Source organism: Bufo gargarizans, chromosome 4 (genome assembly GCF_014858855.1).
Source record: "Bufo gargarizans isolate SCDJY-AF-19 chromosome 4, ASM1485885v1, whole genome shotgun sequence".
Lineage (NCBI taxonomy): Eukaryota > Metazoa > Chordata > Amphibia > Anura > Bufonidae > Bufo > Bufo gargarizans.
Window position 1 is genome coordinate 105,824,386 of NC_058083.1, and position 25,987 is coordinate 105,850,372.

Consider the following 25,987-nt stretch of genomic DNA (forward strand, 5'->3'; position numbering starts at 1 on the left):
CATGACGAACACACATCAGAAGAACCATTTCATATGAGGCCAATTAGCATATTTGCTAATTTTGCATGTTTTTGGAGTGTGGGATTTGGATGGTGACCTAACAAAGCATTTCCTTCTAAAATATAAAATTCTAAAATGTCAAAATAAAAACCACAAGTTGTCCTCTTTCAATATTTCATTCGGTTCTAGTTACGGTATTCCAAATAATAAATGCTACTGAAAACCATCCATGACCACTAGTTCATGTACCAGGAGGAATAGAGCTTAGTGTATAGGAGAGTGTCGGATGCCCACAAAGTACATAGATGGAGTATATCTATTATTGTAAACTATTACATATTATGACACTGGTCAGCAATCAGCAGCTGCTGTGAAACTACATCTCCCAGCATGCCCCAGTGATTTCAATGGGAGGTCTGAGAACAGTTGAGCACATGTGTAAACTGGGAGTTGTAGTTTCACAAAAGCTGACGTGCTGGAGGTTGCAGACCCATGTATTAGTATATCGGCAGGCTTTTGTTCACACTTTTTTGTATTTCGGAAGCTATACACCAACAATAGGCTACAATGCAGAATACATTTTTTCACCTTATGCTTCTGAAAAAGAAATCAGGTCAGACTATACTTTCATAAAAACGGGAACCCATACCAGCATGGCATATACCAAAGTTCATACCTTAGCTATAATTCTAAGTTATGTCTCAAGTCCTGTTTTAAAGGTCGAACATTGACTTATAGGATAGTTACCGTACATCTGGTAAGGCTCAGCTTTCGTTTTGCAAAGAGAGCTAATTTGCCTTTCTTGATTGGACACATACCCCACCTTGTCTGAACACTTAGCTGATTTTTTTCACAGATACGGCATTTGAGATTTTATTAGTCAGTGGTAGAATCAGCAGGCAGAGGTTATAGACGTGTATAGAATTCAGTACATGGGTGAACCATCGGCAACAACTTTGAAGCACACTTATCTACAAAAAAAGAGATAAAACCTGTTCTGTAAATATCCACATGATGAACAGTCATGTCCTCCATGGTGTGATGCAAACACTGTATGTGTGCTCTAAGCTAATCCAGTGTCCCTCCTTGCTGCTCCATTACCCTCTCACAGTACGCATTGCACAAGGACAGAGAGAAGCTGCAGTTGTAACCCCTTTCACATTAGCTGTTTTTGTGGTGGCTAAAGAGGTTTCTGAACTTTTATATAAAGCAGGCAGGAAGGGAAACGTGGAAGGCGAGGAATATGTCCCTAATGAGATATAATATAGAGGTTCTTGTGTTCACATATACTACTGATTTATAATTAAAAAAAAAATGGAAATGTTAGTGTCAGCATTGCAGGCAGTGGTGGGAAATGTTTAGTGAGTCTGACCAGTAGGTCTTTGGTCGTTGAGATTCCCATCATTTTGAGGAACAGATCACACTGGTTTTAATCAAGTACAGCCACTTTTCCTCTGATGGCAGGATTACCTCTCCTCTGGCCTAGTGGGAATTGTATCGGGCAAACCCCCTTTCCCTCTTTATCAGTGATTTTCAGCTTTCATAACTTTAAATGGGTTTTCTGGTGACAAGCCATCCACATGGCCCATACGAACAATATGATGAAAAGCGATTTCATGTAAAATCCCCTCAAAACACAAGGGGGCTCTGCCTCCATCTGGAGAAGAAAAAGTTCAGTCTCCTGAGGTGACAAGGTGTCTCCACCATAAGAACTGTAAATCTGTGGAATAGTCTACCTTAGGATGTTGATCACAGCAGGCTCAGAGGGCGGATTCACACTGACGTTCTGGATCTGGTATTACCCGAAGCTGCCTGAATGCCCACCGGCCCCATTAACTATAATAAGGACTGGCGGAGATCTGACCACAACCTGGCAAACATAGTATGCTGAGAATCTGCCTGACTGAAACCAGGCACAGCTCTGTACATTTTGTAATGGTGATGCCTGGTTTTGCAACTTTCTGCTGCTTAGTCTCGTTCATGCACAAAGGCTGAGCTGCAATACCAGACACAGCCACTACAAAATGTATGGCGCTGTGCCTGGTAAACAATAAAAGGAATATAATACTCCCCTGAGTGCCTCCCCCTCCCCTTCAGTCATTTAATTTGCTTGGTGCCAGTAGATCCTCACCAATGTAATATTAAAAGGGTTGTTGTTCCACGAAAAATATTCTACAGTTGTCAAAGCAGCACCTGGATCTGAATACTTTTGTAATTGCATGTATTTAAAAATGTATTAAAGCCACTGAGTTATTCAATCAAATCTATCTGTATAGCGCCACCTGCAGTTTGCTCTTTTTTTTATTTCTCTTTCCTGCTCACTAAGGCGGAAACACATGCTTGGCCCCATCCTTCAACTGTCACTACCTTCAGCAGAAGGACACACCCTTCAGAAAGGACACACCCCATGTGTTCTAAGGGTAATTCATTTTTTAATTACTGATTGGTTCTGTCCCCTGTAATTTTGCTCCCTTTTATATTACCTTCTATATTCTGTGTAATGATATTCCTTGTAATGTAGTGAGTTAGGGATAGTTAGATAGCATACTCCTTTCCCGTTGTACGGAGGTCATATTCCTGAGTGTTTTCTTCAGAGACATGCGTGCTGCACACTGGAGGAGGGGCAGGAAGGTATAAACCTGGCATACACAGACAATTCATTGGCAGGAAAATCATCCAGGTAGGATGCATTGATTAGAAACACTATCCGTATCTCTTGTACAACCATGGGGTGTCAGACATGTGCTATGACATGGCGACTGGAGTCCCCCCATATTGTATCGGGAAGCCCATGTGATTATTATTTATTCTGTATGCGATTTTTCTGTTTTAAATATATTTATTCACTTAGCCTGCGGAAGCTTATTCTTTCTCAAATCTTCTGAATTCACGTTATAAAACACCCCTTAATCTGACAATTTGAAATAAATCTAGCAAAACAATTAGAGCAATGAATGGAGAGATCTCTGGATCCTTGTGAGGTACAGGGCTGGTTCTAGCTTTGTTAGAAGGAGGTTGTCATGTACTTGATTTATGGGATAACCCCATTTAATGGCCTGTCCTAGCCCTAGAGAACCCCTTCAATTTATGAAAATCCCTTTAGCTTAATGACATGTAAATGTATACTTGAGCTGTATTTGGTCACGGTTGCGCTCTACACATAATACCATCCACTACAGATAACATAGGAGAACTGTAGAAATGCACCTCCTGCCTTGATATTGCTTAGTGTGCTTTTCTCGGTAATAAATGATCCCAGTATCTATCTATATTAGTCCATTAGAGATACAGCACAAAGGGCAGCCGCGCCAGACGAAGCAAACGCTGTACTGCAGCTGAACCACAAATGTCACATCGTTTTTCATTAAAGCAGGCGCATAATGGTCACTAATACTGCAGCGGCACTACATACGTGTGCGTGCATGATGGGAATACATGTGTAATTACCTCTAGAAATAAAGCGTGCAGACATCATCTTCCTGACTCCAGGGGTCAGGCACCGGCAGAAAGACCAGTTACAGTACTTACCTCCGGATGACCTCACGTATATATGACAAGTAGTCACTGCACTGCCTTAATCATTATACATTTACCACTGAAACAAAAAATAATCGCCATATAGACTGTAGAAAGAACTGCTACAGGCTATGCCCTTCCCCTACATTTTTTACTATTGTATATCTGGGTATTATTTGGTCTTGAATTGCCTCATATATTAGTACTATACTGTATAATACAGAGAGAGGTGACTGTAATATGTGTATAGGCTGCTTACATGCTGATTTACCGCCATACCCCCGCCTGGTACCGTAATCAGCAATGCACCATTGATCATATAGATTTTGCCACTGTTGTCAATAGTATATTATAATTAGATTCACTGTTACTCGCTGTAAAATTGTGCCGTGGTTTGGTTATTCTCAGTACGAGATTATTCTGTGAGAGTGGAAATAGTTCCCTAGGATCAGGAGAGATGCAAGAATGAATGTAGTGACTGCTAACCAGTGATATGCAGTGGTAATCTGACAAACCAGTCACAATGAACATGGTGTCTAAGCTGCAGGGGTGCACCTAGCCTTTCTGCTGCCTGAGGCGAAAACTGAAATGGCGCCGCTCCCTCCGCAATGCCAATTCCTTAACCTAACCCCTTCCCTTCAGCCCGTGGCCCTTCGGCTGCCCCTCTCTTGAGGTGATCGCCTCACCTGGCCTCATTGGTGGTGCTCCCCTGGCTGCAGGCAGTATGTTATAGAGCAGACTGATGTATGGTTTTATGGGAAAATATTCAGTAAAACCTGTCCTATCAGTGACGGACAGCCTTCCCTCTATGACTGTATATACAGAGAGAGCTGTCAGTCATGGGTAGGACCGCCTCCTGGACTTCAAAGCAGGAATTTTACTTTTAGAAGACCCAGCGATTTTCCGTTTTTGCGTTTTCATTTTCTCTCCCCGCCTTACCAGAGACATAACTTTTTTTTATTTTTCACAGTCATGTGAGAGCTTGTTTTTTGCGGGACGAGTTGTACTTTCTAATGGCACCTTTTAATTTTATATACAATGTAGTAGGAAGCTGGCAAAAAATTACAAATGGGGTGGAATTGGAAAAAAAAAATGCAATTCCACAACCGTTTTATGGATTTTGTTGTTACAGCGTTCTCTATGCAGTAAACCTGAGCTGTTACCTTCATTGTCTGGGTCAGTACAATTGCAGCAATATCACATTTATATAGTTTTTCTTGTGTTTTGAAAAATAATTATTTTTTTAATTGCCCTGTTTTCTATGCATGTCTATGTGAGGACTCATTTTTTGACACACCTCCAGCTGGTAAAACGCAGCTATATCTTTATTCATACACTTCTAGCAGGAATAATAGAGGAATGACACAACATAGAGTAATACAAATAAATGCTCTAGAATTGTAATTATGTAGAATTTAATTATTTACTAAAACAGCCATGTCAGGAGAAGTGTCAGATCCTCATAAAAAGGTTTTTTTCTATAAAACACTGTCATAACATACCAGAAGCTCTTACTCCAACTCCTGTTCGCTATAATAGGACTGGCATGCATGGCCACTTCTCTGCCAAGATTGGGTACATTTTCTCTGGACCAGTATGGCTCCCAGTAGTGCGCTCTGTGACTGGACGGATCATTGAGTAAACCACAAGAGCAATGACTATTGCTGCAGTCATTAAAGGGGTTCTCTCATGACTGATGTAAAAAATGAAAATCAGACATCACATAGTACATGAAAATCTCTTTCTAACAAGGCTAGAACCAGCCCTGTGCCTCACGTGGTACCCATTCCCAGCTATTCATTCATTACTCCAGTTTGTGCTATCTTTAGCAGCTCAGGGGCGTGTCCTTTCTGTTGCAGCCCAGGGGCGTGTCCTTTCTGCTGCAGCTCAGGGGCGTATCCTTTCCCAGTAACTGACACAACTTCTAATATAACATATGGCTGGTGAAAGTTGAAGATTTAAACTGAGAGTGAGGCGGGCAAGAAATAAGGAAAAAACAAACAAACAGCAGATGGTGCATTACAGATACATTTTATTGAATAGCTCACTGGCTATACTAAGTTTTTAATTATATTCAATTGCAAAAGTATTCAGATCCAGGTGCTGGTTTTTAAAATGCTGAATATTATTTGTGGCACAACTCCTTTAAGGCTCAAGTACCACCCAAAAAGAGGATTAGAGGGCAGATCAATTCCAGTTGTTGCCTGTAGTTTGGTATTTACAGTCCTGCCGATCACAGGAGGGTATTATATGTACTTACATTTTTTTTATACCTTTTGTCTATTTGTCTTTCTGCTTTAATGATGCCATGCCTTTATATTTTTATCTTTTGCTGCCCTGGCATAAAACACTTTATTTGGTCAGCATTGTATTCTTTGTTTATATAAAATCTAAAGTGAAATTATACTTTTCCGCGAGCGTGCACAGTCAGGTTTGAAAGATTTTTTAGCAGGACTGCCAAACTCATCTGTACTGTCATATCAGGGTCACCCACGTCTTCCTTTTTTCCATAGTTACTCCAACCTCGTTGTTTCCAGTGATTTTCAAGATCAAGTAAACAATCCAGAAGTTAAAGTCCGAGGGTCCAATGTCATCATCAACCAAGTAATCAATAAGATGCGACTTTTCATTCAGGTATGGGGAGCAGTCAGTGGCTGGATGTTGTAGATAACACCTGGTATGTTGTGGAAGGTCCTATACTGTCAGACTTCTATGGGGCCGCGATCCACAAGATACGGCAAAGAATAGAATATGTCTTATCTTTTGTGGCATGGCCACACGGACCCAGAAGTGCACAGAAGCCGTTCCGTGTGCTTCCAGGTCCATGTGGTTGTGCTGCAAATTATAAGGCATGTCCTATTCTTTTCTGCATCTTGCGGATCGCTGACCTATTGAAGTCAATGGGTCTACATGCAATGAGGTGTGCATATTGCCGGTATCCGTGTTTTGCGGAATAGCAAAATGGACAGTCTTGTGAATGGACCCTTAATGTGAATAAATGTAAAGTTATTCATCTCAGTACTAGTAATTTACATGCATCATATGTCCTAGGTGGAATGACACAGGCAGAGAAGGATTTGGATGTAGATCATAGATTAAATAACAGCAATGTCAATCAGCTGCTTCTAAGGCCACCAGGATATTGTCATGCATTGAACGAGGCATGGACCGCGGGTCAGGGATTTAATATTACCACTTTACAAAGCGTTGGTGCGGTCTTATCTGGAATATGCAGTTCAGTTCTGGGCACCAGTACATAGACATAGAAAGGACGCACTGCAGCTGGAAAAAGTACAAAGGAGAGCGACCAAACTGGTAAGGGGCATGGAGGGTCTTAGTTATGAAGAAAGATGAAAATAATTACATTTATTTAGTCTTGAGACGAAACGTCTAAGGGGGGACATGATTAACCTATCTAATATATAAAACTGAGTGTATGTCCTCTAAAGGAATCCGCACAGTCGCATTTACAATCACAAAATTTGGCACACAGGTACATCAGGTGTCCCAGAAGGTTTTAGACCGGGTCTCAGCTCTTTAGCACGTTCCGTTCCTGAGATATTACAAAAGAATGCATTAGCCAATAGAAGCATGGTCACATGACCCTCATCAGCCAAAAGAAGCTCGCAGGCCCTTAGTCTCCACATACACACAGTTTTACTCCAGGTTTCCATAACAACCCAACCAGCAGGGCGCTGTGGATGACACTGTTAAGGGAGCGGAGTGCTGTGGAGGTCACAGTTAAGGGGGCAGGTAGGATGGCTTTTCAGGCCACCCTCAAAAGACGGACTAAAAACCCCACCCCCAGGTCCCAATAGGCCACGACCCCTCCCACTCTGCAGCCAACAGGGATTAAAAAAATGAAGGTAAAAATCAAACATATGTCACGAAGTGAAGTTGGGGTTCAGACATCCCTAATCCGCATGCGCTAAAAGAAAAGTGCTGGCACCAGCGCGCGACCTAGCAGCGAGATCCAGTGTTTCTGAAAGAGAACAGCCATACAGGAAAAAGCCACGTACGTACCAAGCACTATTCCCGACATTGAATAAACACACCAGGAGACGGGTAAGCAAGACAAACATTGTATATGGCCCGAGTGTATATGAAGTATGCCGCATATGGGAAAGTAAAACAAAGTGGAAACAAAGTTATACTGCATGAATATAAAAGACACACGAGGAATATAATAAATGTCGATCATTTTTCTTTATAAGACCGCTATATATTAATAAGGGTTCCAAAGCATTGCGTGAGCTCCGCAACAGGAACCAAAAGAGGGACTGTGATTACAATTGCTATACTATACGCTATTACGTGACATATATTGTATATATATGTTTTACTTTTTTTTTTCTTTAGATTGCACAATTGGTATTTTTATGTGAATTATTCTATAAATAAAATGATATGCATATTATATAGAGCCGGCCTTTGATGAAAAATCAACTTCTGTCAGCTGCAGGGGTGGGAGAGAGGGTAACTTTCTCCCTGCAGCTCACGCTCAGACAGCACAGTGCTGCTGTCTGAGAGTGAGCTGTTTATAAGGACATCCCTGTGTCCGTCCAGGCCCTGCACCGGACAGAGGAAAGGGAGTCTGAAAGCCGGACTGTCTGGCTTAAAACCTGACCTCTGGCCACCCTAGGGGCAGGCTGCTGTGGAGGTCCACTATAGAGGTCAGTGTTAAGGGGTAGATTGCTGTAGAGGCCATTGTTAAAGGGGACAGGGTGTTGTGGAAATTACTGTTAAGAAGATGGGGTACTGTGGAGGTCACTAATAAAGGGGCGGGTGCTGTAGAGGTCACTGTTAAGGGGGTGGGAAAAATGGTCTTGTGCATGAGGCTCAACTAGTCAGCCAACAATGGGTGACATGGTGGCGCCAAGTTAGCTCTGTTACTTTGCAGGGCTTTCTCCAGGGTTCAAATCCAACCAAGACCAACATCTGCATGGGGTTTGTATGTTCTCACTGTGTTTTGTGGCTTCTCTCTGGATACATCCTCCAACACACCAAAAAACACTGATAAGTTAAGGAGGCTGTCTGGGACTAGACAAACATGACTGCTTTCTTCCAAACACTCTCCTATAGGGGTTGTCTCACTCCAGTAAGTGCCATTTATCATGTAGATGCAGGTAATAAAAGACACTTACCAATGTATTGTTATTATCCATATTGCTTCCTTTGCTGGCTTCATTCATTTTCCCATCACCTTATACACTGCTCGTTTTTATGGTTATGACCATCCAGCAATCCATCAGTGGTGGTTGTGCTGGCACACTATATTCCCGAAGCACAGCAGGGAACCCTCCATCTGCAGATTATAGCACCCAGGCTGCGGCGCTCATTGCCGTCGTCCCTTCATCCTCAGAAAAGACAAATCAAGTCTGCCCATAGATATTCATGGCAAGAGGAGATTGTCCAAAAATAGACATGTAAACGATAAAGTAAGACATCCAAAATCTGGTTGATGGAAAAATTGAGAAATCTAACATGTCTGTGTTACAAACTCTGTAGAGACGAGATGCAGCTGAAATAATTTGTCATGGCGGTCTAACAAAGGAGAAGAGGAAAGAGAAGGTCTACATGACAGGAGATGTCCCTGGATGTAAGAGATATGTGGTCAAGTATTGGGGGGGGCAGAGAAAGGACCCGCCCCGGGTGCCAAACACCCTAGGCACGCCACTGCCCATGATTAATGTAAAAAATTATAATAATTATAATTATATCATATAGTACACGGCAGTGTCTTTCTAATAAAGTTAGAACCATCCCTGTAGCTCACATGGATCCAGAGCTCTTGCCATTCATTGTTTTAATTGCTCTGCTAGATTTATTTCTAGTTGGCAGCTCAGGGGGGCGTGTCTTAAAGATGTAACTGAGGATTCCATTTTAGTGAGCAGGACACAGAAATTAGAAAAGGAGCAAACAGCAGGTGGTGCTATACAGATAGATTTCAGTGAATAACTCAGTGGCTTTACTAAATTAGAAAACTATTCAGATTCAGGGGCTGGTTTAGATAGCCCCTTTAATAGCCTACTTCTTATTGTTAGGCAAGATCTGTTCCCTATCAAAAATACCACACATATAATACAAATATTTATTACATACACAAAAGGACATATACACAAAACACAAAAGTGATATAATGAATATAATAAAATATCCATGTGAGAAGTGCTGGGATGTAGAACAAACCCCCCAGGATGGTAGATCAGATAAATAACTATAAGATATCAGTCCTGATATAGAGTAATGTTGCGGGAAAAATAGATTGTAATAATGAAGAGGGATATGTAACAAATCCCAAAGAAAACAATCTATTGATCCCGAAACGGTAAAACTAAAAAGACAAACCAGGCAGTAAACTCCATGTATACAGAATCCCATAGATGGCGTAAATAGTTCTACCCACAAGCCAATAGCATGTGCATAGTGGTGAAAATAGGAGGCCTATCCACAGTAAAGTAAGTATATGTAAAATACTAACCAAACTGGGAAGGGGGGGGGGGCAGAGAGCCCGTTACAACTTACTACTTTGTATTATTATTTATTATTATTTAATATCATTTTGTCTTTTCCTGGACTACCAATGCATGTTTTTTAGTGGTGTTTGGCCATGTGTCTTCATTAATTGGGTGGTTGGCTGTTTTTCCAGCTGATCCTTGGTATTTTACATATACTTACTTTACTGTGGATAGGCCTCCTATTTTCACCACTATGCACATGTTATTGGCTTGTGGGTAGAACTATTTAGGCCATATGTTATATTCTAGCATTATATTTGTATATGTTTAAAGATCTGTTTCTTGTAACAGAGACTCAGAAGACAGCTCACAGGAAATGCGGCTGTGCCAGAGCTAGCTGAGCTCCTGAACCTGATAAAAGAACTGTTTCTACACTGCTTCTGAAGAGCAGATAAGCTCCTGTGTGTCTGTAAATCTGATCTCTACCTCCTTATCAGCTTTGTGTGCTCCTTAGAAGATGACAAAGGTAGTGGAAAGTAAGGGAGATCACTACATACAGTACCTTTAGATGGAACAGAAGGGAGACACCTACTGCTTCTGAGTGAAATGTATCTAGCTGTACAGCTAAAACAGGGACTAATATGGCTGAAACAGACTTTAGGAAAGCCTAAAAAACTGTTTCTTCAGTTGAATTTGCAAAGAAATGCAGCCATTATGACAACTGTTTTTGAAAACTCAGGTGCGATTTTAAACAGTCTATAGGATTAGTAAATCTGCCCCATTTTGCTTATATGCGCAGGCTTTTAGCCATAAACCATTAGTCTGAGCGATTATATGTGCATGTAAAATATTTACAGCCAATAAATGAAGGAAAATGTATCGCTGTATAAAGCATTTTCAGCAAAAAACGAGATGACTTTGCAGCAACATGGCCCTGTTAATCAAGAAGGAGAGTGAGGGGCTGGCAGAGGAAAGTGGGGAAGCAAGGGTGTACAGAGTGGCTTGCGTTCACCCTTGTTGCACTTAACTCTTCATTTGCATGCGTACAGTGATCTATTAGACCACTTAGGGTTTTATATGTTATTTAGCGTAGTTTTAGATGTTATACTGTGCTCTGTAAATTCAATTTACTTCAGGCTGAATCACAGGGTTAATTCCAATTCCTTGACAACTGTCTCCAGGAAGGGACAGGCCATAACCCCTGGGCTTGGCCTTTTTCCTGAGAGGTTAGTTAGTCGGTGTCTAAGTTGAAGGGTGAGCAACTAGCAGAACTCCAGTCCTGCAAGTAAGCAGCTTTTGGAGAATTTGGGATGCACGGAAGACTCCAGAGAACCCATGAGACTGACAGTTGAAAAGAACTATTGACAAGTTTGAGGAGCCCAAAAAAGAGGGTGCATTAAATTTGCCTGTGAAGGTAATGCATGTTAATGGCTTCTAGAATTCACAGCCCCTTGACTGGGAAAAAAAAGGCCTCTCAGTCATACCATTGTGACAGATTTTGTTTCTGTTTTAGGGTGGAAATTATAGGCACAGGAATTGCACCCCCAGGCTTGATTCAAATGTAGAAGTGTTTTACGAGCAAATGCATCTTAAAAGGGACCAGGAGATAATCTCCTTGATTCAGCCCAGAACCTATTAGAACTGTTTAAGAATTGTGCCTCCATTTTATGTGGATGATTGGTTAGAATTTGCTCTCCAGTAAAGACTTTGGGTAAATGTTAGCCTGCACCACCTCTATTCTCGTCTGGTCTCTTGTCCTTATACCACACTCTCACAGAGAACTACACCTATCATCCCTCTTCAATGTAACTGTCCTGGGAGAGAGGGAGAGGGACACACCACCATGAGCATTGGGACTACTACCACACCTTGCCACTCCCATCCTTTTCTCTGTCGTGCTCCCCTCCAGGCATGGTACATATGGATTAAATGTACTTTTTCTCCAGAATTAGGCAACCAATCTGCATAACAAAGGTATGCATTTAGCCCTGAAAACCCCAAATATAGAATAAAATGAGTAAAAATGTTTTTATCTTTCAGATGTTGTTGTAGGATGCCTCTGATGCAGAAATTGAAGAGTTTTAATTTTTAGTTTTAGTTAGTTTTTAGGAATTTGTTGTAATATTGCAATGTTGGGCCTAGTTGGGAGCACAACTTCTAAATTTTGCACTTGTAAACATGTAATTGTATGAATAATACCTGCACAAATTAGCATTTTTTTCAACTAGGATTTATTAATAATAATATTTTAGAAAAACAGGATTAGGGCTCTTTCACACTTGCGTTCTTTTCTTCCGGCACAGAGTTCCGTCGTCGGGGCTCTATGCCAGAAGAATCTTGATCAGGATTATCCCCATGCATTCTGAATGGAGAGAAATCTATTCAGGATGCATCAGGATGTCTTCAGTTCAGGACCGGAACTTTTTTTGGCCGGAGAAAATACCGCAGCATGCTGTGCTTTTTGCTCCGGCCAAAAATCCTGAACACTTGCCACAAGGCCGGATCCGGAATTAATGCCCATTGAAAGGCATTGATCCAGATCCGGCCTTAAGCTAAACGTTGTTTCGGCGCATTGCCGGATCCGACGTTTAGCTTTTTTTGAATGGTTACCATGGCTGCCGGGATGCTAAAGTCCTGGCAGCCATGGTAAAGTGTAGTGGGGAGCGGGGGAGCAGTATACTTACCATCCGTGCGGCTCCCGGGGCGCTTCAGAGTGACGTCAGGGCGCCCCATGCGCATGGCTGACGTGATCGCATGGCACGTCATCCATGCGCATGGGGCGCTCTGATGTCATTCTGGAGCACCCCGGGAGCCGCACGGACTGTAAGTATACTGCTCCACCGCTCCCCACTACTACTATGGCAACCAGGACTTTAATAGCGTCCTGGCTGCCATAGTAACACTGAACGCATTTTGAAGACGGATCCGTCTTCAGATGCTTTCAGTTCACTTGCGTTTTTCCGGATCCGGCGTGTAATTCCGGCACATGGAGTACGCGCCGGATTCGGACAACGCAAGTGTGAAAGAGGCCTTAGAATGTAAATCACTCATGACAGTGTTCATTTGCAGTGATAGTCCCAAAGACAGTTCTTGTCATCTGAAAAACAGAGACGGACATTGCACTTGCTGAACAGTGTGCTGGTATATCCTTTATCACAGTGTCTGCAGCGTCCTCGCGTGGTTTTCACTGGGAAATGTGCAATCATGTCCTTACGCACATCTGGTGGGGGAAGAGAAGATTAGTGATGAGCGGCAGGGGCAATATTTGAATTTGAGATATTTTGCAAATATTTGGGTGAATGTTTGTCATACAGATGTATAGATGTAGCAGGGTCAACACACAAACTCAAATTTCTTAACTCATCGCGCTATCTTGAAACAAAAGCCATTGAAAAGCAATTGAAGGTGTTTGCTTAACGCATTTAGTTTAGATAACACGTCTCATAAAGCATGTGTGTTAACTCTACTACATCCAAATATTCGCGAGTTCGCGAATTTGCTATTATTTTCTTGATTGCGAAAATCGGCAATGTAATATGCGCTTATTGCGTGCACAATACAGGTGTGGGTCACTGTTGCTACATTTTTCAAGCTGCTAGAAGTTGACTGAGACTGGAGAAAATGGTTGGCACGGCAGGACATTACAATAGCTTTATATGCAGAGTGCTCCAATATACAGGTCATTCTCAAAAAATTAGCATATTGTGATAAAGTTCATTATTTTCTGTAATGTACTGATAAACATTAGACTTTCATATATTTTAGATTCATTACACACCAACTGAAGTAGTTCAAGCCTTTTATTGTTTTAATATTGATGATTTTGGCATACAGCTCATGAAAACCCAAATTTCCTATCTCAAAAAATTAGCATATTTCATCCGACCAATAAAAGAAAAGTGTTTTTAATACAAAAAAAGTCAACCTTCAAATAATTATGTTCAGTTATGCACTCAATACTTGGTCGGGATTCCTTTTGCAGAAATGACTGCTTCAATGCGGCGTGGCATGGAGGCAATCAGCCTGTGGCACTGCTGAGGTGTTATGGAGGCCCAGGATGCTTCGATAGCGGCCTTAAGCTCATCCAGAGTGTTGGGTCTTGCGTCTCTCAACTTTCTCTTCCCAATATCCCACAGATTCTCTATGGGGTTCAGGTCAGGAGAGTTGGCAGGCCAATTGAGCACAGTAATACCATGGTCAGTAAACCATTTACCAGTGGTTTTGGCACTGTGAGCAGGTGCCAGGTCGTGCTGAAAAATGAAATCTTCATCTCCATAAAGCTTTTCAGCAGATCGAAGCATGAAGTGCTCCAAAATCTCCTGATAGCTAGCTGCATTGACCCTGCCCTTGATAAAACACAGTGGACCAACACCAGCAGCTGACATGGCACCCCAGACCATCACTGTCTGTGGGTACTTGACACTGGACTTCAGGCATTTTGGCATTTCCCTCTCCCCAGTCTTCCTCCAGACTCTGGCACCTTGATTTCCGAATGACATGCAAAATTTGCTTTCATCCGAAAAAAGTACTTTGGACCACTGAGCAACAGTCCAGTGCTGCTTCTCTGTAGCCCAGGTCAGGCGCTTCTGCCGCTGTTTCTGGGGAATGCGCCACCTGTAGCCCATTTCCTGCACACGCCTGTACACGGTGGCTCTGGATGTTTCTACTCCAGACTCAGTCCACTGCTTCCGCAGGTCCCCCAAGGTCTGGAATCGGTCCTTCTCCACAATCTTCCTCAGAGTCCGGTCACCGCAGCGTTTTCTGCCACACTTTTTCCTTCCCACAGACTTGCCTTGATACAGCACTCTGGGAACAGCCTATTCGTTCAGAAATTTCTTTCTGTGTCTTACGCTCTTGCTTGAGGGTGTCAATGATGGCCTTCTGGACAGCAGTCAGGTCGGCAGTCTTACCCATGATTGCGGTTTTGAGTAATGAACCAGGCTGGGAGTTTTTAAATGCCTCAGGAATCTTTTGCAGGTGTTTAGAGTTAATTAGTTGATTCAGATGATTAGGTTAATAGCTCGTTTAGAGAACCTTTTCATGATATGCTAATTTTTTGAGATAGGAAATTTGGGTTTTCATGAGCTGTATGCCAAAATCATCAATATTAAAACAATAAAAGGCTTGAACTACTTCAGTTGGTGTGTAATGAATCTAAAATATATGAAAGTCTAATGTTTATCAGTACATTACAGAAAATAATGAACTTTATCACAATATGCAAATTTTTTGAGAAGGACCTGTATTTGCGATTGCACAAATTGGATGATGCACACATTTTTGCACAATACGTGCAACTTCATATTTTAGCAGGTCTGACTACATATTACTGTTTGGTGCACTAAGTATTGTTGTGAACTTGTGACATCACAGCACTATGTCTGTAGCATGTATGTATGGACAGCAGAACCTATCAGCTACACTATATCACCATCTAACCTACACTTACTATCTCCCACTAACTATCTGTATTAAATATATATATATATATATATATATATATATAAGCTAACTAACTAACTAGCTAATGTAATTAAACAGTAAACTGCATAAACTACAGAAAATGGCTGCTGGGGAGTTTCTTATATAGTAAGGGGTAGGCAACTTTCCTATTGGTTGCTAGGGATGTTGCTAAGCAAGAAGGGAGGTTACTGATGAAAAAAAAAAAGAATATTCGCGAATACGAATATATATCACTATATTCTAAATCTTTGCGAATTCTCGAAGTGGCGATATTCGCGATTAAAATTTGCCATACTAATATTCGCGCCCAACACTAGAGAAGATAACCTTTTGGCTGAAATCGCATTTAATGGACTCCCATCCCCTTAAATTGGTCTCTTCTGTGCATTTAAAGGGCTCCTTGATGTTACTGGGCTCTCACTGCTTGATGATGGTCGCCCTCTCTTAGGTTTGTTGGGAGCTACGTTCATCAATATGAGAGACGATGCTAGTTCTGCCTGAAAATGTCTCCCTTTTAGGAATGCTGAGAGTTTTGCAGTCCCGTTTGTAGAGGAGCCAGGCATTGATCACGGCAAGGATAATGGTATGCCAGAAGATGTATATGTACCAGTGGCATGTTTTCATAAGAAACTTATATTTGGCTGCAAATGAGTCCAACAAATCCACACCTCCCATGTATTTATTGTAGTCACCCACAATGTAAGGCCTGTCAATTTCAATGTAGGTTTTGGTGATGTAGGAGCACTGACCATCACCATAACTACTGGCATCTGAAAAGTGATGAAGTTCTATTTTCTTGTACTTTCCGAAATCATGGGGTACAAAATATCTGGGTATCCTAACTTCTCTCAAGTTTTGCAAGTCTCTTATCCAACTCTCCCACCTTGGCCTCAAATTTTCAGGTATGGGCTCATCCCATCCCAACTTCTTTCTGCATAACTCTTGCAGTATTTATTTTGCTCTGAGGATAATTGGGGCCAAGAATTCCAATGGATCAAATGCGGAAAAAAATGGTTTGTCTAGTTGCAACTTTTTCTTCAATAGATACTTCAAAGCAGAACTTGTCGTTCTCTACATTCCATCCCAATCCAAGTGTGTTCTGGACTGGAAGATGATCATAATTGAGATCTACACTACGTGCAGAATTATTAGGCAAATTAGTATTTTGACCACATCATCCTCTTTATGCATGTTGTCTTACTCCAAGCTGTATAGGCTCGAAAGCCTACTACCAATTAAGCATATTAGGTGATGTGCATCTCTGTAATGAGAAGGGGTGTGGTCTAATGACATCAACACCCTATATCAGGTGTGCATAATTATTAGGCAACTTCCTTTCCTTTGGCAAAATGGGTCAAAAGAAGGACTTGACAGGCTCAGAAAAGTCAAAAATAGTGAGATATCTTGCAGAGGGATGCAGCACTCTTAAAATGGCAAAGCTTCTGAAGCGTGATCATCGAACAATCAAGCGTTTCATTCAAAATAGTCAACAGGGTCGCAAGAAGCGTGTGGAAAAACTAAGGCGCAAAATAACTGCCCATGAACTGAGAAAAGTCTAGCGTGCAGCTGCCAAGATGCCACTTGCCACCAGTTTGGCCATATTTCAGAGCTGCAACATCACTGGAGTGCCCAAAAGCACAAGGTGTGCAATACTCAGAGACATGGCCAAGGTAAGAAAGGCTGAAAGACGACCACCACTGAACAAGACACACAAGCTGAAACGTCAAGACTGGGCCAAGAAATATCTCAAGACTGATTTTTCTAAGGTTTTATGGACTGATGAAATGAGAGTGAGTCTTGATGGGCCAGATGGCTGGATTGGTAAAGGGCAGAGAGCTCCAGTCCGACTCAGACGCCAGCAAGGTGGAGGTGGAGTACTGGTTTGGGCTGGTATCATCAAAGATGAGCTTGTGGGGCCTTTTTGGGTTGAGGATGGAGTCAAGCTCAACTCCCAGTCCTACTGCCAGTTTCTGGAAGACACCTTCTTCAAGCAGTGGTACAGGAAGAAGTCTGCAAGGTAAGAAAAACATGATTTTCATGCAGGACAATGCTCCATCACACGCGTCCAAGTACTCCACAACGTGGCTGGCAAGAAAGGGTATAAAAGAAGAAAATCTAATGACATGGCCTCCTTGTTCACCTGATCTGAACCCCATTGAGAACCTGTGGTCCATCATCAAATGTGAGATTTACAAGGAGGGAAAACAGTACACCTCTCTGAACAGTGTCCTGGAGGCTGTGGTTGCTGCTGCACGCAATGTTGATGGTGAACAGATCAAAACACTGAACACAGAATCCATGGATGGCAGGCTTTTGAGTGTCCTTGCAAAGTAAGGTGGCTATATTGGTCACTGATTTGTTTTTGTTTTGTTTTTGAATGTCAGAAATGTATATTTGAGAATGTTGAGATGTTATATTGGTTTCACTGGTAAAAATAAATAATTGAAATGGGTATATATTTGTTTTTTGTTAAGTTGCCTAATAATTATGTACAGTAATAGTCACCTGCACACACAGATATCCCCCTAAAATAGCTAAAACTAAAAACAAACTAAAAACTACTTCCAAAAATATTCAGCTTTGATATTAATGAGTTTTTTGGGTTCATTGAGAACATGGTTGTTGTTCAATAATAAATTAATCCTCAAAAATACAACTTGCCTAATAATTCTGCACTCCCTGTACATTCTTCATTGCTGCTGCACGTTCAGAGTCACTGATGGATTCCAGTACCTCTCTGTTGTTTGAGATGAATTTGTGAAGGCGCAGGTTTCCTCTTGCACATAACTCTTGGCTTTCTTTCACGAGTTTGATTGCAGATTCTGTAGAATCTAGACTTATGAGACCATCATCTACATAAAAGTTTTTCTTCAGAAAATTTGCTGCTGATGGGCAACCCTTTTCATTCTGATTAGCTAGGTACTTCATACCATAATTGGCGTGACCTGGAAACGATGCTGCTCCAAACAAGTGTACTTTCATTCTGCTGGCTCTGAATCTGTATCTCTGTCCTCTAACCATTGAAACCTCAGGAAGTCTCTATCTTCATTTTTCACATGAAACTGGTGGAACATCTTTTCAACGCCACACATGACCGCTACGGGATACTTTCTGAATCTACAGAGTACTCCAGGCAGAGTGTTTGTAAGATCTGGTTCTTTTAGTAGATGATCATTCAATGCAACGCCATTGTACTTTGCTGAGCAATCAGCTACTATTCTAATCTTATCTGGTTTCTCTGAGTGGTAAACACCTTGATGTGGGATGTACCACACTTCTTCTTTAGGTGGGTTTTAACTTTCTCTGCATGTCCTTCTTCGAGGATGCCTTAAATTAATTTCAAATAATCCTGCTTGAATTTGGGATCTCTTCACATCTTTTTCTTCAAGCATTTCAATCTTGCTAGGGCAAGGTTTCTGTTATTTGGCAGACAAGGTCGTTCTCTAAAAGGTAAGGGCATTTCAAGATGACCTTGTTGATTCTGCTGAATACTTTCTTCTAGAGTGTGTACGAACTTTATGTCTTCTTGAGATACACTCTTTTCTTCAGAACTTATGTCTGCAAAGTCAGATTCAAGGATCTTGATTACTTTTGCTGGACTCACAGTTGGTAACTTTTGGACAGATATTCGATGACACAAACCTGTCACCCGTCTTGAGTTTGAGTTTGTTTTCCTCCAACATCACCCCATCCTAGATCAGTTTGAACAGTGTAGGGTTCACTCTTTCATCCTGTAATTACCTTTCGTGGTACCAAGGCTTCGGGACAATTGTAACCTATCAACAGTCCAACACCAAACTCCTTCAGCGGGGACATTTCATGAGATATGATAGGTGCTCCCATTCATTGGCTGTTTCACAGGTAGGTATGCAATCTCGATCTAGAGGTATATCATCTTTTGTATAAGCTGGAGATAGATCGAATGTACAGTTTGAATGAAGTCCTCTAACTCTCAGTCCTTTGACCCTTTGACTGTTCACTAATGTGTCTCTCCCCGTCATTATGGTGAGTTTGAGCTTCACTGGTTCTGTAGCCACTTGTAATTTCTTGCAGATTTCTTGATCAATGAAGGTGACGTCACTCTGGGCATCCAGTAGCGCATAGGCATATACCTTCTTGTTCCTCCTTTTAGGATTTGAAATGCACACTGGTACAACCATTGATGTGCCATTGTTTTCTCCTTTCCTCACTCTGCAAGAGAATACCGATACTTTCTTTCCTTCCTCAGTATCTTTAAGTATTGAGGATTTATCTTTCATTGGACGTTCTTCATGTAGTGGTGTAGGATGGTGTCCTTTGCAAATACTGCATGTGGCCTTTTTCTTACACTCCTTAGTAACATGGCCTTTTCTTAGACAACCGAAAACACAGTTGGTTCTCAAGTACAAACCTTTTATTTTCATCTGGGGACTTCTCCTTTAATTGTTGGCACTTGTGTATGGAGTGGTTCTCTCCACAGAACATACATTTGAAGGTAGTCTGAAGATTTGTTGGTTCTGTCTCTCTACTGATTCCAGTAATGACTTTGAACTTACTCTCGTAGGTATCTGGACCTTTAGCTGCTGTGTTGGTTGCAAAGCTAGTTGCTCTTGCACGTCTTATCTCTCTTGCAGGCCTTTCTTCTAAGGATTTTAAGACATAAGATGATGTTACTGGATTACATGTTATCCGTGCTTCCTTATTGAGGAACTCAGAGAACTTTTTAAAACTTGGGAAGTTCTTGCCTAGATCTAACTGTTCAGTCACATAGCGATTCCATCTAGAAGCAACTTCTTCAGGTTGCTTAGCTAGCATACTGTGGTTTTCTAGATAGTTGTTCAGTACTTCCAGTCCTTTAACTTGTGGGATGGCATTGCTGCATGCTTGCAGGAAGTCACCGTACTCTTGGAGTCTGAAGTGTTCTTTAGGACCTATTTTAGGCCAGTTATTACATTTCTCTTTAAAAGCTCTTTGTACTAAGAATGGATTGACCATATCTTGCATTTCATTTTTCCTAAGCTTGCTTGTAGGCTTCTTCGTCTTTTCTATGGAAGTTACCTTCAAGAACTTTCTTTGCTTGCCCACCAACATATCTCCGAAGGTATAATTGTCGATTGGACTAAAGCAATGATGCTCAATGATCATTTCAAAACTTGCCTTCTACTCTATGAACTTTAGTACATCTCCTGAAAATATAGTGGGTTCCGGCACTGGAAATCTAGCGAAGACTGTTATCTGTTGTCCTGTTGGGACAATAGTTGTAACACTCTCCTGAGCATTGCCGTGACATCTAGGAATAGAATCATCCGGTTCTATTTTTTCACTTAGTTCTGAATTAGGTGAGTCCTTTTCTTTATTTTTTCTGATAGAGATAGAGGGTAAATTCAAACGCCTTTTTCCTAACACTGGATTAGGCCTCTCTTTGTTTTTCTAAGCAGGGATGGAAGGATAATAACTTATTCTCTCACTAAATGCTGGAGATTCCCTTCCATTCTCATGGGCATAAGTAGAAAAGTAGGAGTCTGCTTCTTCACTTAGAACAGATTTGAACCTATAAAAACTCTGATTCATATCCTTTTCATGTACTCTGAGTCTGGCCCTGAGGATTACTGGGGCCAAGAATCCCAATGGATCTTAACTTCTTTGTGCCTTTCCAGACTTTTCATCTGTTGGTGCTGTGCCTCCATTTCAGCTTCCATTTGATGGTGTTGTGCATCCTTTTCAGCTTGCTATTCAGCCATCAGTTGACGCTGCGCCTCGATGGCAGCTACCGTCTCAATTTCTGCTTTCTTGACAGCAAGTTGTTCAGCTAATTCCTTTCTTTTGGCTGAAGTATTTGAGTACTCTGATATGTGAGTGGCACTTCTGTTAGCAAAGGAAGTCACACTTGAGATTGTGGTTCCCCCTAAGGACCTAGCATAGTCCCTCATAAAAAGCTTGTTCATTCTAGTTCTTGCTTTAACCTCATCATAGTTTGCTGCAGATGATAGTTCTCTCATGAGCTTTACTAAATCTTTATTGACCTCAGTACATGTGTCCATGTTCCTTACAATATCCTGGGAAGGTGTCGTAAACTACCGCAGGTCGACATATGGTGCCATAAGCTCTGATTCAGATTCTTCTACCGTCTCTACCATATCACTCAAGTTCGCTTTTATACTTTTTTGCTTTAGCTTTCTACGAATGTCTTTAATGTATGATTTCCACCTATCATACATCTGGGCAAACCTTTTCTCCTTTAATGCTGCCTCTTGCTTCAAATTTTCCAGCATCTTTGAGGTCGGTTTTCTGGCACATGATGAACGCCTTAGTTCATCTGCTTGGGCTATATTTGTTTGAGGCAAGACTAATGCTGCATCAGACCTTTCTACCTCAGACAGGTTCCCTTGCTATTCAACTTCTACTCTATCTATCTTTGTATCCTCTAACAGTGGCATGGTAATACTAGGCTCAGACATTTTACTTTAAATGCAATACTGACAATCAATACGAATATTAATAGTCCTTTCACTTTAAATGCAATATTGACAAATGCAAAAATAAATGGCTTTCACTTTAAATGTAACAGCGATAAATGCAGGCAATAAATGACTTTCACTTTAAATGCAATAGAGTCCGTGTGATACAAACTGTCCTTTGTTTTACTTTAAAGTCTTTATCTGAACACAAAAATGTCTCTTTATGCCAAAGCCTATATGCAATGATAAGTAATAAAAGAAAGCTCTGACCTTATTCTGAAGAGCAGGATACTGTGATCTGAAGGTTGCTGGAACAAATGTCTGTCTTAAAGGAGACTTGTCTTTTCTTGATGTGATGCGATGCTCTGTGCAGACTTGCAATACTCTGCGCTGAGTTGCGATGCTCTGTGCAGACTTGCAATGCTTAGTAATGACTTGCAATGATCTGTAATGACTTGTGATGCGCTGGCTTGAATACGCTGCTGCAGGCTTTGGGCCTAATGGAGGGAAACTAGCTGACTGCAGTACATTAGCTCTCCGTGGAGAGCGGTGCAGGCACTCTAGCTGTGGACTTTGGCCTCCCACCATGCGTCTCTTTCTCTTTCTAGGGATCGCAGGAGGGTTAGCACTCTTTCTCTGACTATCTTGCCTTTGCCGTTCTGCCACTTTAAGAGAAAGCTGTGGCATTAGAAGAATTTTGATGTCTCTGACTTTTAGTCTATCCAGATTGTCTATTACTCTGTAATTCCTCTAGCGCCGTTCTATGGAAACAGTAGGTTTAAAGAGCACACCAAATGCTTGAAATAACTTTATTAACTTCAACTTTTCTTCATATACAACACTGCCGCCTCCGCAGCAGACAGTTCATGCACAAAACAGTTGCCGAAAAGATATCACAAAATGGCGGTATGCATAAGATGGTGGTTCAACTGTTTAATCTTGTCATTCAACATAAAATGGCGGATATATGTCTCTCTTGAGTATCTGTACTCTTACTTTAAGTTATTTAAGCACTTTATGATCTCTCTGAGAGGTATATCTGAGGTCTAACTAAAAGTTCTGCTTGCTCAACTTGGTTTGCAGTTTGCAGTATGCAATTGCTTATGATCTGGTATGAGCAGTTCGCAGTTTGTATGCAATTTGTATGGAATTTGGTTTGTATGCTTGCAATTTGAATTTGGTGGAACTGTAAGTAAACACACATATAACTGGTTCAGTATACAGTTCTAATCACAATACTAACAATATGAACATTATATAACTATTCTAAATACCTATTTTGGCCTCTTGTTCCCATAAAACTGGATCTGACTGGAACTGTGTGTCTGTTCAGCTCCTCTCTCTGGTGAGTAATGATTCCAGCAGCTCCTGCTAGGTGAATTCCCAGACAGGCTGTGCGTGAGGCTGGCTGTGATTGGTGAAAACTCTTGCTGTGTGAGAAGCTGGCTGTGATTGGTCTAAACTTCTGCCCAGCAACAACAGATTAACACTATGATTTCTGTTGTTTCTGCTGTGTCACTGAGCTAACTCTCCCATAGAAGTCAGACCTGCTCCAGACCATTGTGTCTATGGACCATGGGGCTGCCGTAAAGCACTTTTTTAATGCTTTGTAAATGCTGTTAAGACCAGCTCATGCAAGATGGCCTCCCCCATAATCATGTTTAGGAAACAGAATTAAAACTGTAATGGGTCCCACTCCCCACCTATCATGTGGGCTTTTCTGGGTGCTTTCTGACACCACAGCTTATAATATTTACGGTATGTTTGTAGTAGTAAAATAATAGATTAATATCTTCCTAACACCAATACCAACTACTGCAAAGCCAATGGTCAATTATATGGGCCTGAACAAACAGGAGAATTAGCATTTCTTACCTACATAAGTGTAGAGGCCGCACCAGGCTGCTTACTGCCTCACTACTGATTGTGGTGACTGACGGCCTGAGGAGCCTTTTCACATGTTCATTAATTCCCTGGGAAGGATTAGACAGAATACTGATTAATTCCTTGGTGTTTTCCTTCCTAACACTCTAAATAGCGCAGGTCGTTTGATCATAATTTATATAAGTATCTTCTGAAAGATCAAAGCCTTGAAAGTACCAGCAACTTTCCATGTTGATCTTCTCTCTGCTGATATTTATTCGATGTATATGACTGTCATATTTTTATTCCTGCACACTTCCTATTGATTCAGCTGGCTTTATTTCATAGCTCTGTTGCTGCAGTGGAACATCTGTCCTGAATCCTGACACTGAACTAGTTCCATTTATAAAGGATGGTCCTGTCCTTCAACGAGACTGTAAGATCTTTGAGGCAGGTTTCAGCGCAGATGTTCATAAGCTGTACTGAATTGAGTTATACTGGGAAATGTGGTCATTAATTGTTCACTTGCATCTAAAACTTGCTAAGTGGGTTTCTTTTGAAGTGACACAGATGTGCTGGTGCTGAGGATGCGACTGAAGTTGTCTCTAACCAACAGCAGTTTCACATACTGTCATTGAGTTTGGGCTGTTTTTGTATTTTTCTCTTGGAGCAAATCACCATTAGTAATTTGGTCATTTAACTTTTATGCTATTTTCTGTGCTGCTAATATAATGTAATTGTATTTATTGTACTCTGGCTCCATGACGTCTGCTATGCGATACCTTGAAAAGTAGTTGTCGTGAATTAAGAAACTTAATATGATTTTTGAGTCATTTGATAGAGAAGATGCTTAATTGAACACACGTGGAGCATCATGCTATTGGATTTTCTGGAGGGATGATCTGTAAGCTTCTAAGGGATACAAGTTCAAAAGTGCCATACCCCCTTCAAAACAATATAGACTTGTGCATTCCAATGCCATTACTGGTGGTATGCTGCCATCTAGGGGCAAGACCTTGCATCTATTTTGGACATTAATTGTAGGAAGATTCTGAATGATGTCACTTCCTGGAAGGAAAAGGAAAGTTCTGGCTGAGAGGCAGAGAAGCAGAGAGGAGAGAGAGCTCAGAGAATAAGGTTGCATAAAGTCCTGCAAGGCTACAAATCAGGATGATATAAGTTGATCATCTGCTTTGAGAAGAAAAGCTTCCTTCAACAAGTGCAGACTACACACAGAGACTTTATCCAAAGCAGGCCGCGCATGGGCCTAATTTGATGCTATATACCTGAAACATCATAACTGCAGGAAATGCATCCTCTGCCCAGGAAGAACCAGAGGGAAACCATAAGGTTAAGTGTTATCTTACTTGATATGTAAGGGGACTATAAATACATATACATTGTGCACTGGCGGATAACTAGGAGTACCTTGGTGGTAGATAAAGAACATTGGAATAATCTAGAAAGAGACTGTCACCAGTGGCGTACATAGAGAAGTAAGGGTCCCATAGCAAGATTCAAACCAGGTGCCAACCACAGGGCAGAAGGGTTTCTGCCTAAACCCCTTTCAATGACCTTTGGGCTATTTTTTCCACTGCCTCGTTTGCTAAAAGTTGTTTCTTTAGAGGGTAGAGTCCTGACCAAGTTTTTACCCCCAGTAGAAGAGGGGATGATCCCAACTGGGACCCCTCTTGCCCTGGGCCCCATAGCAGTCGCATGGTCTGCTGCTATGGTAGTTACGCCCCTGACTGTCACTGTTAATACCTGTTTGAGCTACCAGTTTGCTTGTGTTTCTGTTCATAAAGAGGCTATATTAGATACAGTATCTGTACTGAACCACTTGCTGAAGTTCTTGAGTAAAATATCCAGTTCTATCATACTCCATTGTGGTCTCTCTTTCTCAAGCTGGTGTGAACCTAAAAAGGATTACTAGTATACTCCTAACAAACTCAAGTTCAGGCGGCCCACACAGTTCATTTAAAGTTGTAGTGTTCTGAAGACCACCACTGTCCATATGCCTAATTAGAGCATGTGGATATCATAGAAGATGGTCCCCATCTGGGACTCCAATCTGTTGGCCAGGGCAGAAAGCCAGTAGCAGACTGGGTCATTCACTGGAATGGTGGAATCCCCCTTGGTTAAAACTGAGGATGATTTTGATGATGTAACCTTTGTGTTGCATTGTTTAATATTAGTTGTTGTTTATTGGGTTAGGCTGCCACCTATTGGCAATTGTGTTCTACAAGCAAG

At 41.4% G+C, this 25,987-nt stretch overlaps 1 protein-coding gene across 1 annotated transcript in view; it reads left to right on the top strand.

The window, feature by feature from the left end:
- The window catches only part of LOC122934592 (glypican-5-like), a 257,402-nt gene that overhangs the window by 91,147 nt on the left and 140,268 nt on the right, over positions 1-25,987 (top strand). The window contains exon 5 of the mRNA XM_044290171.1: positions 6,030-6,150. Within this exon, the coding sequence (XP_044146106.1) occupies positions 6,030-6,150 (121 nt within the window). The remainder of the gene's footprint in view (positions 1-6,029; positions 6,151-25,987) is intronic.